The following is a 13,739-nucleotide window of genomic DNA, read 5'->3' on the forward strand; positions in this document are numbered from 1 at the left end:
CCTTACATCTGCCAGAGTTAGAATATTCCTCACTGAAATACCTGCCTAAATACTCAAGGTAAAGCAGGTGTTCAGGAATGAAGCTCCATGACACTGGAGGTGCCCCCTTCTCTTACATTCTCTCCCAGATTCCTCCACACACCTTGCCACTCAACATTATTCAACTCTGGGGCAGATCCCTGCATGATATTAATAACAAGATGCACATTCAGGAAACATAACAATATAATTATACTATTTTGGACATTCCAGAAATGTGCAAAAATTTCAAGGGGAAGAAAAAACGTAGGAGGAAGAGAAACTGAAAGCCTATTTAAACATCTCTTGTCCCATTAACAGATTCCCTGGAAGTCAGTGGAGGAAGTACAAGCACCAGATGGGTATCCCCACCTGTGAGCTTGAGCTTAAGAGGCTCTGTTACCTCAGTCACTATTGGTGCCCTATGTTGGATGTGAATTTCTGTTTAAGGTTTGACTTGTTCTTTTAGCACACCAGGGCCTAGCCCCCACCTCCACCCCTTTCCCAGTAGGGAAGTGAGGAGATTGAAATAAAGAGAACCAATTTTAGGAGGAATGGTAAAATAATGTGATATAATGCAATATAAAAGGAACCAAGAGTCATAAATCAAACATAAGGGAAAGGAAGTGTCTCCTAACTATGCTGCAAAGCTTGGTGGGACAGAGCAAGAGGGATGTCCTTACATCACTACATCATTTGTTTTCCTCCCAGAAACCATATTGAAGGACTGGACCATTTTGGGAACTGTAGTTCTTCCATAGCAACTGTCCCTATTTTGTCAGTTCACTGCACGATGTCATGATATAGAACACTTATGGAAAACCATGACACTCCTCATCATCCTTATTTTAAGGTGAAATCTGCACATACAAGTGCCAACTTAAAAAGAGAAAAGCCCAACATGCTATGCTTCGACCTGTTTGTATTTTAGAAACATAGTATCACCGCCAATACATTACTTAACACATTACAGCTTTTTATTTGGGACCCTACTTTTGATTTTTTGGAAGGAAGTGTCATTGTGCACTTTGCTTACAATCCCAAAATTACAAGATAAAGGAAACACGTACTCTTTGAAGCTGACACTTCTACAGATCTAAGCTAAATGTGTTACTCCTTTTTGAGAAAACATCATAACCCACAGTTTGAGAAATCCTCACCTTTTTGTATTTATGTGGATATGTGCATCTTTCTATAGTTCCCTGTGTCGCTCCTCGATTTACATTGCCTAACCGTTCCTCCAAGTGAATCAGCTCCTAAAAAGTTAAAGGAATAAACAATGTAAGAATTGATATTGATAATACTTTGAATATTCATTTTATTCTAACTAAATTGCAGAATTGATAGACAACTCTCCATGTCCTAATTATTTAAATACAGGCAAAAAAACCCCAAAGGGTACACCACAGAGGAAAAGCAATAAGCTCCCATTAAAAAAACCCAACAAAACAACAAAAAACCCCCACCCAACACTGCCTAGTATTTTAAGTCACAGGGAAACACTTTACAACAGCAAAAGAATCAAAAACTATTTTTCTGCTAGGAACATTTATGAGTATGTTTACATGTACCTGTGTGTCAAGTGAGGAAAAAACAAACAAAACACACTAGTCTAACCATCATTATGGCTTAAGAGAAGGGAAAAAAAGTAGCTTAAGCTGAAATACATAACTTATTTCTTTTTCTCCAGCAATGAGTTTACTAGAAGCATGACATGTCACTGAAGATGTTTTCAGTGGACTATCTCATTAACTCTCTGCATCTGATACTTTTTTCAACAAACAAAAAAACCACCAAAAAACAAACAAACAAAAACAGATTAACCTCCTGCACTACATAAAAAGACAAATGTCAAAGTTGCAAAGTTTCACCCTGACTAGGATGGCTTTGGCACAGTTATTCAGTGACACCAGTACTTTTTACCAACATATTGTGTGAGTAGGATGAGGAAGAAGACCAAGGTGTACAGTCAGTTCATAACCACCTAAAGCTACATTCACCAGAACATCTTTAGTTGACTAACTTTTTGAGATGCTTTTGGCATCCATTCCTAGTCCACGATAGTGAGATCATTCTTTGAATTAAGAGTATTTTTTTTAATCTACATATAGAACTAGATCTACCATACACCCTCCCCATATTCCATCATGACACATTTTGGGATTTATCTAGTTTTGTTCTATTACAAACCTCAAAATTGCCCCTGAAAGGGCCTCTGAATGATGTTCCATCCAATCCCGATGAAATGTAACGGATGTGAGGGTAGCCCGCCATGTCTGGTACCTATTCAAACAGCACATGTTAAGTTAAACCTATTCAGAACAGTTCCAGAATTTTACTGTTCACTTTGTAAAATTTAAGATCCTTTTGCTCTTATTGAATCACTCATTTTACTCCTCAGCTTGAGCATACAATTTCAACAGACAGCATAGCATCGCATCACTCCGAGCTCTCTGAATATGATCAGAAACAAACTAGTTCCTCTACTGTAAACTGTCCAAATTTTCCTTATAAGTTTCTTGGCATCACTTGCCAGCTTGGAAAATTTCTACCTGCTTTGTATACACACACCATAAATATCTTCTTGTATTTGTAAGCAAACACCCTAAAACCTCTGCATGAAGTTATCAGAAATACTTGCTGCAGATTCTCTAATGAAAGAAACAAGACCATGCAAGAAACAAGGCTAACACCCTCCTGGAAAACAGCCAGTCTCTTTACCTTTCCTTACCCTAGACAACTGAACGATTTTAGACACTTCAAATTTATAGGCAGACAAAAGTAACACCTGAAAACTGCATAAATCTGATAATCTATAGCCATAGGCTTTTCTAACAACACTACATGCAAGCATCCACTGACCTTCCTGCATATTTAGAGTTACAAAAGCAGTGAACAAAATGCTGTTATGCAGCAATAAACCCTATGGGCACTTCAAACACCAGTACTTTTCACAGAGAAGAGCAGAAAGGTACTCAAAATAACAAGGACCACCTTTCACAGCAAAGCATCTTCCTTCCATTTTGGCCCTCACAAGACAAATGAGTAATGATATTGATGTTTTATCAAAAACATACTAGTACCTATTTTTAACACAAACGTTAAAAAACAAAATGATAGGGAGCATTAATTCTGCTCAATATGTAAGAGTGCACTGATACAAGGACCATATGAAGCAGTTCAGACAGAATTCTGCAAATAGAGAATTTTACATCACAAAATCTCTATATTCATCTGCATACCTAAACGATTTATGCAAATATTATGTCTGTTGCACAGGTCTTACTACTTGACAGCATAAACTATAAACTTTCTGTTGAATTTGGGAGATTGCATTAATACAAACATTTGTAAAATCTACATGGTAAGAAACCTCTCACAGGTCAGCAGTGTTTATGATCCATTATCCATTTCAGTACATAATCCTTCTTTGTTTCTGTCTACAGAAAAAGCATTTGAAGAACTAGTTCACTCATCCACACTATAACTCTTGCTGTCTTTTTTTTTTCTTTTTTTACTAGGCTCGGATCTGCTTGGCATCAATTGCATGTTTTAACTATCTGACACTTTAAATAAGTTTCCTCCATTTAAAGGAAAGAAAATCCCCCCCCAAAACTAATCTATGTATTGAAATTGCCTTTCCCTCCTTATTTTCACGATGCACCAGGATTTGAAAACAGTTTGTTAAAAAGAAAAGAAGCATTTTACACACAGATACAGCATCATTACAGGTACTGCAAAGTGCAAGGTGTTTCAGATCACTGTGACCTGCACAATATGGCAATCTTCACTAACCCTACAGGACTGTATAAACCATAAACTTCCTGGGGCAGGAACTGAGCCAGTCTTGAATTACCTCTGCCGACACTCTGACATTTCTGGTTCCAAGAATAAACAATGACAATAAGTAGAACTTCATGCATGAGAATGAATCAGTAGGGTGAGAGATCCTGGCTGAAATAATTATCACAAAGCCAAACATACTGTACAAAGGCCTTTGTTTCCCTAGCACATGCAATAGTTACGGTTCCGATTGCCCCAAAGGTCAGAGCTTACCAACTGCAGTGATACATACCTACTCAGATCTCCCAACTGGGAGGAGTTCTGCTGCTAGAAACTCTTTGAGATATCTACTCACGTTAATTTTAACACCACCAAACAGAGCAAGAATTTCTTAGAGCACATGCTGCAACAAACAACTGAACTTAGTCAACAGAAGCATTGGGTAAGACACAATACATTTTCACACTACTAAGTATGCCTTCACTACCCATCTAACAGTTACCATCAGGCTTCAAATGCAAATACAAAGATTTCTGCTCTCTTGAAACAGTTTCAGGAAAGTTAAGCACAAATGGAAGAGGTGCTTTCGTTAAGTTTTGAAAGCGAACTTAACAATGAAAGACTTAAAAACTAAGACCAATCTGTGCTAAGTGCCTGTATTTGTGCTTTTGTATACAGTCTAATTACAGTAGGTGTTTTAAGCAGTAGACTGCATCTGCAAAGCTCAGTAAAAGTTTGCCAGAAACTGTTTCCTGCAGAACAAGTATCCTATGTTTCTAGTTTTGCACTTGCTATCAACATTCCCTCCCACCAACCTAAAAGTGCATTATCTTGAAAATTCAAGATCAAATCTGAACTATTTACAACGCAAATATTAAGAAGCAGAAATAGCCCACAAGAAAGATAGCTTTCCTTGTTATCCTGCTTTCAACTCCTCCCATATTTGCAGGATTCTTCTGCCTTTCAGTTCCCACTGTCAGTGAAAAGATTTTCACATTGTATTGTACTATTTATCTTGACTATTTTAGCCTCCCATTCAATGGCTTACGTTATAGATGACTTTCAAGCTTTTAAAATCGAATTAGAATACGCTTATCCAGTTGGCTGCTTGGATAGTTAAAAAAAAAGTTGATTATTATTGTTATTTTAACAAGCTGAATTAAAACACAGTGAAGATGCAATTTTCAAAGAGACGCTGTGGGAAAGAGCATTTAATACATGCTGCTCAGCTGAAGACCTAACTATCTGTGCCCAAGGGGAACATAAAATGAATGCTCCTCAGTAGATCATACAAAAAACGGAAGAATATCAATTCAGGTTTATGTTAGTGAAAAAAAGAAAAGTAGCAGCTGTCGTACAAAGTTTCATTTTTCTTATTTAAAAACACAGTTAAGCTTGTTGCAGATACTCCAGGCTATTTTAAATCTATGGTCCACCTTAAGCCACAGTAGCTACATCAAGCTCCAGAGCTTTGTCCATTCTGGTAGTCCACAGCTAGTCTGGTGCTTTTCTGTGTGTGTGGAAGAGTCAGAAACATCGTAAATCTGTGATACTAATATGACTGCAGTCAATGAGGGGTGAAAACGAAAGGGGAAAGAAACCAGGACTTTGCTCTGAAAGCAGTGCACCCTATTTATTTCTATGGATACCAAAACAGACACAAATAGCACAATACCACTACCTGATAGAGCAGATTCTCAGCTACACAGCAGTATTAGAAAAAAATGCAGACTGCCTACAAGGCAATGCACTATTCCTGGAAGGTAGATTAAACTCAAATGACTTTTTTTTCAGTTGAGCACGTTTTGAAGGACTTTTTTTTTCAACAATAAAGATTAGCACATCAACAGTTGATGACATCTTTGCCAAGAATACAATTAATGAGATTCATAAATAATTACTCAGTACAGTTTGTACTACAGAAATTCAGAAGCTCCTCATAATTTGAGCCAGTCTTAGCAGAGCAATTCAAAGTACACTTCAGCCTATCCTCTGTCCCAGTTTCTACAGTTACAATTAAAAGACCCGGATGACAGCAGTGTTCTAATCTGTTGCTTTTTATTAAAAGCAAAATGGCACTTTTGGTTGATATAGTACATGAAAAAACAATACAGTACTTGCTTCATATTCAATGAAATTATTTTTTGCTGACAAATCTCCACATACATTTAACTGAAGAAATCTTTGGCTTTCACTATTACTGTAAAGAGTAGAACCATCAAAAGGCACATGTAATGCTTTGAACTCATTCTACATACAACTGCTAGTAATGCTCTAACTTGCATTTATGTTCTTCTAGTGTTTAATCTTAATACATTTCAAATTAGTCAGAACCCAACTTCAAAGCCTAACAGTCCATCTGATTGCAAGCAGAATTCTAAATGGATCCCAAACATTCAAGGAAGTACTGCTTACTAATGTCTACATACCACAGAATACATCAGCCAAACATGTCCAAAACCTCAAAATATGGACAACTTCCAATTTCACTTAATCCAAATTCATTAATGACTTATGAGAATTAGATATTCCTACAGAAATGCATGCACAAGCTTATGTAGAGTTGAAGAATCCTACTTCATCTGACATACAATTTAGTAATTGCAGCTATTTGGCATGACTTCCTGAAGTATTAGATCAGACATTTAGTGAACGCTCCTAAATATTACCTATCATAGCTCTTTTCCTTAAGACTGCCAACAAGAAGATGAACGGGGGTGAGAACTACTCACTTGGGTACCATTTTAGCTGTAAGCACACCTCTATTGAAGTCAGAATACAGCAAAAGCTTCTGAACACATTAACATGAGGATGAGGTAAACCCTAAAGTTTCTAGAAGATTCAGAGGAACAGAATACAATAACTGACTTATTAGCCCTGCCAGAAGGTGTGATGAAACAGGCTTACGTTTAACTTGATGCCTCCTAAAGCAATCACAGTTCACTTAACTACTAGAAGAACCTTTTCTCACTGAGAATCTAGAACAATTGATGTTATTTGTTACAGGACACTACATGAAATAAATGTGAGAGACAGACTTATTTAGCCACATAACGGAAAAAAAAAAGAACACAAAAATCATAATCTGTACTGGTGATGCATGGGAGGTAAGGTTATACAATAGTGATTTTATTGGCTACACAAAATAATTCTGAGAGTGCTCTAGAAGGTCTATATTAAGTATAAAAGCTATACATCAATGAATTATGAACTCTACAGGTATTAGGGAGGTACTTGGTTAAGCTGCAAGGAGTAAGCAATATAAAAATAGAGTACAAAAATACAGCAATTAAAGTACTGGTTACAAATTCACAATTCAATACCTAGATGTCAGTTCTGGCCTCTTAACAGGAGTTTTGGATAGACAAGTCTTGCAAGTTAATTTTAAATTAAAAGTTTAGTATTTGTCTATAGGTGAGCCCACAATTTTGATTAGGTAATCTAGTTCAGAGAAGATGAAATAACGCAGTATTCTGTGTGGCTAACTTACATTGAAAAACTAAACACACTCATACTTTCTACAATTTTGTCTTCATGAATTTTCACTCAAGAAAATAATTTTTTACATAAACCTACATATATTCTTTCAAAGCTAATACTCTATCAAAGCCACAAATTGGTACATGGGACTATTCCACCCTCACAATTTATTTTGCTTGTAAGCCCTCACGCAACAAAATTGTACTACTTTGTCATATGGAATAAGAGTGATGAACAAACAATAATTATTCAAAAACAACTAAATCTCTAGACAGAATTCAAGATGTATATATGAACCTTTAAATCAAATAAAGCACCAGTGTCAACCCTTATGCACTGGGTGGAAAGCTGGTACCTTTAACAACGTAAAACTCATTAAAAAAAAACAACAAAAATTTTAAAAAATCAGATGCAGAGGGTCAATGCAGTGTAATGCATGTGACAATTTAGTTCAAATGTTTCATTTTGCAAGAGCTGAAGTTAGAAATGTTAGTGTCCTGAACTATTTTCACTTATTAGACATGAGCCTGTTCTTCTAGCTCCGTATCTAGGAGCAATGCAGAAACTTCAGACTGTTTTCTTCTTCAGTTGAACACTAACATCTACAACACTGTATACACATCTAAATAAATACAGTAACTCTTTAAATAATTCTCCTGACATAATAATTATGACCAACAATCATGGTTTTTCACACGCCATCTCCTTACCATGAGAGGAAGAGCCCCTATTTGCAAGTGATGAAGTCGAGGAGGTGCATGATAGTGGGCCAAGTGAGGATGCAAGGGCCCTGGAGGGTAAGTAGCTGCAGTCACACCAGCTTCAATTCCCAGTTCCCTGTCACGTGAAATAAAGTGGCATTACAGTAGAGGTACATCTTGCCTCCAAAACAATTTCATTGGCAGCATTAAACTACAGCATAGCTACTGTAACACCATTAAGTAACTTTTTTTTAATTAAATGTATTTAAATTTTGCTAAAAATATTCTTAATCCTACCACTAACAAAAAAACAGGTTTCAAATCAGATATGAAGATTCAGTACGATAAACTAATACAGACAACAAAAATTTATGGCACTCAGCAGTATCAGCATAGAGTCTTCTCTGCAGTGCTGAGGCAATAGAAGCCATCACTTATGCACTTCTTCCCTAATAGTACAAAGTACTTTTTTCCAGATAATATACAACAGAACTTAAATCTAACCTTCATGACTGAGCATGATGCAATTTTAAGTAAGCTTGGATACAGATGAGAGGCAACAGATAAGATTTGGATTTGAGTTACAATCTAATCTTACAATGAACATAAATACAAGAATTTTATTCAGCAACATTTTACTTATTTTAAAATCAATTATTGAAATAAACTACTTAAGGTCAGTCACACTCAATACCGTTTAAAAACCTATGTATATTAAGCCCTAGAAACATTTAACATATTGAGTGCTGTAAGCAACATTTCAAAGCCATACCAAGGTCCAATGAATTTTAAATTACAGGTGCACACGGCACTTTTAAAAGTCACAGCCAGCATTTAACAGCAGGTCTGTTGTCCTAAGTCCCAAAGAACTAAAACCGTATCTGATTACTAACCAGGCAGATCTTTCTGGAGCTTGTCGCGGATGGGAAGACATTGTCTGAGGCACATGAATGTGATGCCCATGACCGTAATTTGGATGCATTCTGTGAGGATGTGGAGGAGGTCGTTCATGAGCACGTCTAAACAACATAAAACAATAACAGTTAAGTGTTGAGTCAGTAAGACTACAATCAGTGTTACAGCCTGAATTACTTGAACAAATTGAAATTAAATAAAATACACAGAACAATCCTCAAACTGTTTTAATTTCAATTTATGAATAATGTCAGAAGCTTCCTAATTTCAAACTGTAGAACAGGAATGTAGCCTAAGTGCACATGCACATGGTGGCCATGTCAAGACTAAGAATCATTTGTGGCAATGTTACAGAACCACACCTCTGTCTACTTCTAGTAAAACTGAAAGAGCAAAAACCATTAGGGGAAAAAATGAATAGTAATCAGAGGACATTTCCCTTGAAACACATTCAGAGTTCAAGTAATAGTAATATCACCATCCCTACCCACTGAACTACTAAATCAAATCCCTTAGCACCTCATCTAAACGCTTCTTGAACAGTGCTAGGGATGGTGCCTCAACCACCTCCCTAGGCAGGCCATTCCAGTGCCTGACCACTCTTTCAGAGAAAAAACTTTTCCTCAAATCTAATCTAAATCTTCCCCAGCACAACTTGTGGCCATTCCCTCTCATCCTGGAGAAATCCATTATCATCACAAGGTAAACAAGCTACAAGACGATCCCATAAGCTATTTTTAGAAATGAATTATGAAACATCGACTGAGAAAGCAAGGTAATATTTCACTTTCCCTGGAGAAATAAGAACACATCCATCGTTCCACTGTCAGAGTTATTGCCAACAGGTTTTTATTTTGTAATTATCTGGAAACTACCTCAAAAGATGGAGTTAAAAAGCCTTTTCTGCAGCTTTAACTTCTATATCAGTTTCACATTAGTTATCACTATTATTTATGTTAGAAGAAACAACTAGAGAGCCCGTTCTTTTCTTAGCTATCCTAAAAACACTACCTCTAAAATCAGAATAGCTTCAATTACATCGTCATTTAATTACAAGCCAGTACTGACCCAACTTCTGTAGATACTAGTATCATAGTTTAACAACAGTACTATCTCCTAAACAGTATCACCAAAGCTACAAATCAACATAAACCATCTCTTATAATATAATTCATACTTTAAAATAAAATCACGTAAGAAGGATTTTAAGAGTATCAAAAAGGCAAAAGAATTTCAAGGAACATATCTGGAAGGAGCTTATGATGTACTTTTAGGCTGTTCAGCTATAAAAAGGAATTCCACTTGGTCATCTGAAGGATAATTAACAGGAAAGAGAAACATAAGCTTTGCTTCTCTTCTGTGCCCCATTCACTGGGCTTCTTTCCTCACCTGTAGATGTTATTGAGAGAAGTAATGGAATAAGTTCAGTCTTAATGCTCAATCACAATGGTATGTAAAGACACTTCTTACCATGGTTTAATACTAACAGTTCCCTAGCCATGCAATTACAATTTGAGATTCACATGCAGTATTTTACAAACCTGAGAGAAACAAATTATATGTTTAGTTATTGTTCTGAGTACATTTGTGACATACGTTGGGTGCTGCATCATTCTTCTTCTCTGGACCTCCATCCTCTGGATCACTTCATGAGCATGAAGCCTCTGTGCTGGAGGAGCTGTTGCAGGGATGTGATGGGATATAGCCTGGTGTGCTGCTGGAAGATGCTGGGGAATCGGAGCAGCTGCACTGGCTAAAGGATGAGTTGGTGGTGGAGGTGGAACAGGATGAGAAGATGCGTGAGAGGAGATTGAAGGATGGAAAGGATGCACTGGATGAGGAATAACGTAATCTACTTGAGGTGGAGGTTGTGGCTGAGGAGGAGGATTTCCATGAGAATGGGGACATGCAGAAGCTTGATGGTGAAGAGGTCTAGTCAAAGAAGCATCTGCAATGAAAAAATCAACAACTTTTAATCCTGTCAAAAGCAGTTTCTGGACTAAATTTTTAAAACCAGTATCTTCACACAAATGCTTCCATATTATTACACCAACATAAACAATGGCAGCATGGGAAAGTGTTATTTCAGTGATATATCCTATAAATCCACACTTTCAAATTACTACTTTACTTGCTAACGTTGGCAAAAAAAAATATCTACCTGTGAATGCTTAAAGGTCATGCATAGGAGAAGAGCTTACTTAATTTAAAAAAATATTCTACTTTTTCCCCTCAAGTCCAATATACTTTAAGCACAATAAAAGAAATCAACTGAAAGTTGATCAAGCTCAAGCAGAACTCACCAAGGACTGCGGGAAGGAGGAAAAAACTCAAAAAGTATTACTAAAATACAAATAATTATTTTCATAGGAAATACATTTTTGGAAGTTTGAATATTAAGAAGACCTGTCACTCAAAAACTTACTTCCGTAAGAAAATATTTTAACTTCCAATTGTCCCCTGCTTAATTCCTCTATAAAAGCTTAACTCAGTTTTAAGATCAAAGCAAGAAGGTAGTAAAACTTTTATTATGTTGTTGGGGTAGATTATTTTTCCTCTTCCCCCCCGTACAGCCAGTACTTACAAGGAGAATGCATATAATGTCGACAGGAAGAAAGCGATGCCTGAGGAGGAGGTTGGGGCTGTGGCTGTGCAACCATGCTTGATCCATATCCATCTATTGTTAGTGATTGGCTTGGGCCAGCACCAGTCTGATGCCCATAGATTGCAGTTCGAGATGAAGAACCAGGACAGCAGGGGTCAAAAGCAGATGTTCCATGAAAAGCACCACTTCCATGACTTCTTATACCATTGCTGCTTAAGTCTACTGGCAATGCCTGCTGCATAAACAAATTAACTTTTTTTTTCAGGCAATTCTTCAGACACTGAAAACAAAGTTATCTTCAAACATCAATTGCTAAAATAAAGAAATAAATACTATTCCAAGCAATTGGAATCCAGCTTTTTAAGTTTTAAGACTTGATTCTGGAACATTCTTGAGATATGGGTAACATTCCTTATTCTTAAATTCTTGAACCTGACAAAGGAGACTAAACTCATCCTACTGCACTGTGTAAAAAGCAAAAAAACACTATGATAGATTAATTGCCATGTATGGGAGAGATACTGTGCATTAAATTATTTGCAGGCAAACAACAAGCTTTACCTAATGCATCACACTTAAAAACATACAACAGATTGATAGTTCCACACATTGTACATTACATTTCCACAGTACTGTTTAAGATTCGTAACCACTCTGTTTTAGAGCTATGATTTTTGTTAAAGTCTTAAATATAAAATGATTTTAGAAAAGCAATTTTTCCTTTCATGAACAGAATGTTAAGGGAAGAAAACTTCTATAGCAGCACAGTTATTTACAGAACTACTACAATCTGTATAGTATATTGCAAAGTATGATTGTTCTGCTTAAATAGCAAAATAAAATAGTATCATCTTACAGTCATCAAGAAAACATCAGTTGTCATTGATTACTTGTTAGGTTACAACTTTTTGTTAAATTTCCTTTAGTGCCCAGACCATATAACTCAATTTTTCCTTTTAGTCCCCTTCTAAAATAGCTGCTACATAATACAAAAATAACCCACAATTCAGCATCCTGTTCTAATTTTTCATAGTTAAATAACAACTTGGAATCACAAAGAAAGAGTCATAAAAATGAAACATGCCTGGTCATGGAAACTGGTGCCAGAACTGCTGCTCGCTCCACAAGGTGCAGGCACTGGAGGAGGCCGTTCAACAGGGCAGCTGGAGTCACTGAATGAAGGAGACAAGGGAACTGCTGGGTGTGGGTTGTGGTGGTGATGGTGGTGGTGCTGAAAGTGGTGGCCATGCTGCTGAAAGCAGCTTGTATGTGGATGTCCCAGCGCATGATGATTCTGTGAAGATCCTCCACATGGAGAATGCTGAGGGCAGCACGACGGTAACCTCGGCATGGCTGGAGGGCCAGTTTCCAGTGTTGTATTAGATGCAGTTCTTCTTATATCATCTTGAAATTAAAGAAAATCAATATTGAAGAAATTAGTAAAGCTTATAACCAAAAAATGGTGTCCAGAAAATCCTGTACTTCAACATTAAATAATTAACTGATTGGAAAATAACCTAGACTAAAACAAAACAAACTGGAGTAAAGAGAAAAAAAAAATATTTTAACTATGCCTGCCAAATGAACCAAAACCAAATGGTTCAGGTGGGTGTATTCAAGGGAGTCACTACAGGAAGTAAACTGACACTTGCTTTATAATACCAATGATTTAAGATACATTATGAGTAGTTAAAGGAGGAAAGATTGCTTCTGTAACTAGTGTGAACAGATCTATTTTGATCCAGTCTTCTCAAATTCCTGTGCAAATATGGTCAGATCAACTTTGTCTATACACCAACTGACTTGAAGAAAAGGGAAGAGTAGCTGTGTCTCAGCAATGTTGTAACTGCCATCCATACAAACAGCTCTCTTATGTCAGTTTCTTAGATTTATACAGACATGCTTTTGTCTACAGGTTCAGAGATGTTAAATGCATTCTTCACTTCCTTGCAATGCACATTTTTAAAAACTCTGCAATACACTGTAATGGAAGATTCCGTTCTCCATGAACTATATTCTATCTCCTCAGAAAGTAAGGACACAATTATCATTCAGATATAATTGGGCCACCTCAATCAGTGAAAGCAGAATGCTCCTGTACAACCCTATTTATCTTTGCCAAGAAAGGGAGCCAGGAGACATGCATTGTTAAACAAAGAACTGATGGGCAAAATCAACTAGAAGAGGAGGGTCTACAGATCACAGAAGAAAGGGCTGGCCTCGTGGGAGGAATACCA

General features: G+C 36.8%; 1 protein-coding gene across 7 annotated transcripts in view; it reads right to left on the reverse strand.

The window, feature by feature from the left end:
- RNF111 (ring finger protein 111) overlaps positions 1-13,739 on the reverse strand; it is a 174,653-nt gene that overhangs the window by 136,101 nt on the left and 24,813 nt on the right. For 4 of the 7 annotated variants that reach the window (XR_010622028.1, XM_065733781.1, XM_065733779.1 and 1 more), the window contains 7 exons: positions 12,587-12,906; positions 11,482-11,737; positions 10,494-10,845; positions 8,876-9,001; positions 7,992-8,118; positions 2,209-2,301; positions 1,179-1,274 (listed from right to left, as the gene is read on the reverse strand). Coding sequence is in view for 6 of the 7 variants with exons in the window: in XM_065733781.1 (XP_065589853.1) it covers positions 1,179-1,274; positions 2,209-2,301; positions 7,992-8,118; positions 8,876-9,001; positions 10,494-10,845; positions 11,482-11,737; positions 12,587-12,906 (1,370 nt within the window). In the remaining variant the exon portion in view is untranslated. Of the gene's footprint in view, positions 1-1,178; positions 1,275-2,208; positions 2,302-7,991; positions 8,119-8,875; positions 9,002-10,438; positions 10,846-11,481; positions 11,738-12,586; positions 12,907-13,739 lie in introns of those variants that run through there. The other 3 variants (XM_065733780.1, XM_065733778.1, XM_065733782.1) reach the window with 2 other exon arrangements.

The sequence above is a fragment of the Cyrtonyx montezumae genome, unplaced genomic scaffold, assembly GCF_038088225.1.
Source record: "Cyrtonyx montezumae isolate F1298 unplaced genomic scaffold, pur_monq_1.0 scaffold_17, whole genome shotgun sequence".
In the NCBI taxonomy this organism is placed as follows: Eukaryota; Metazoa; Chordata; class Aves; order Galliformes; family Odontophoridae; genus Cyrtonyx; species Cyrtonyx montezumae.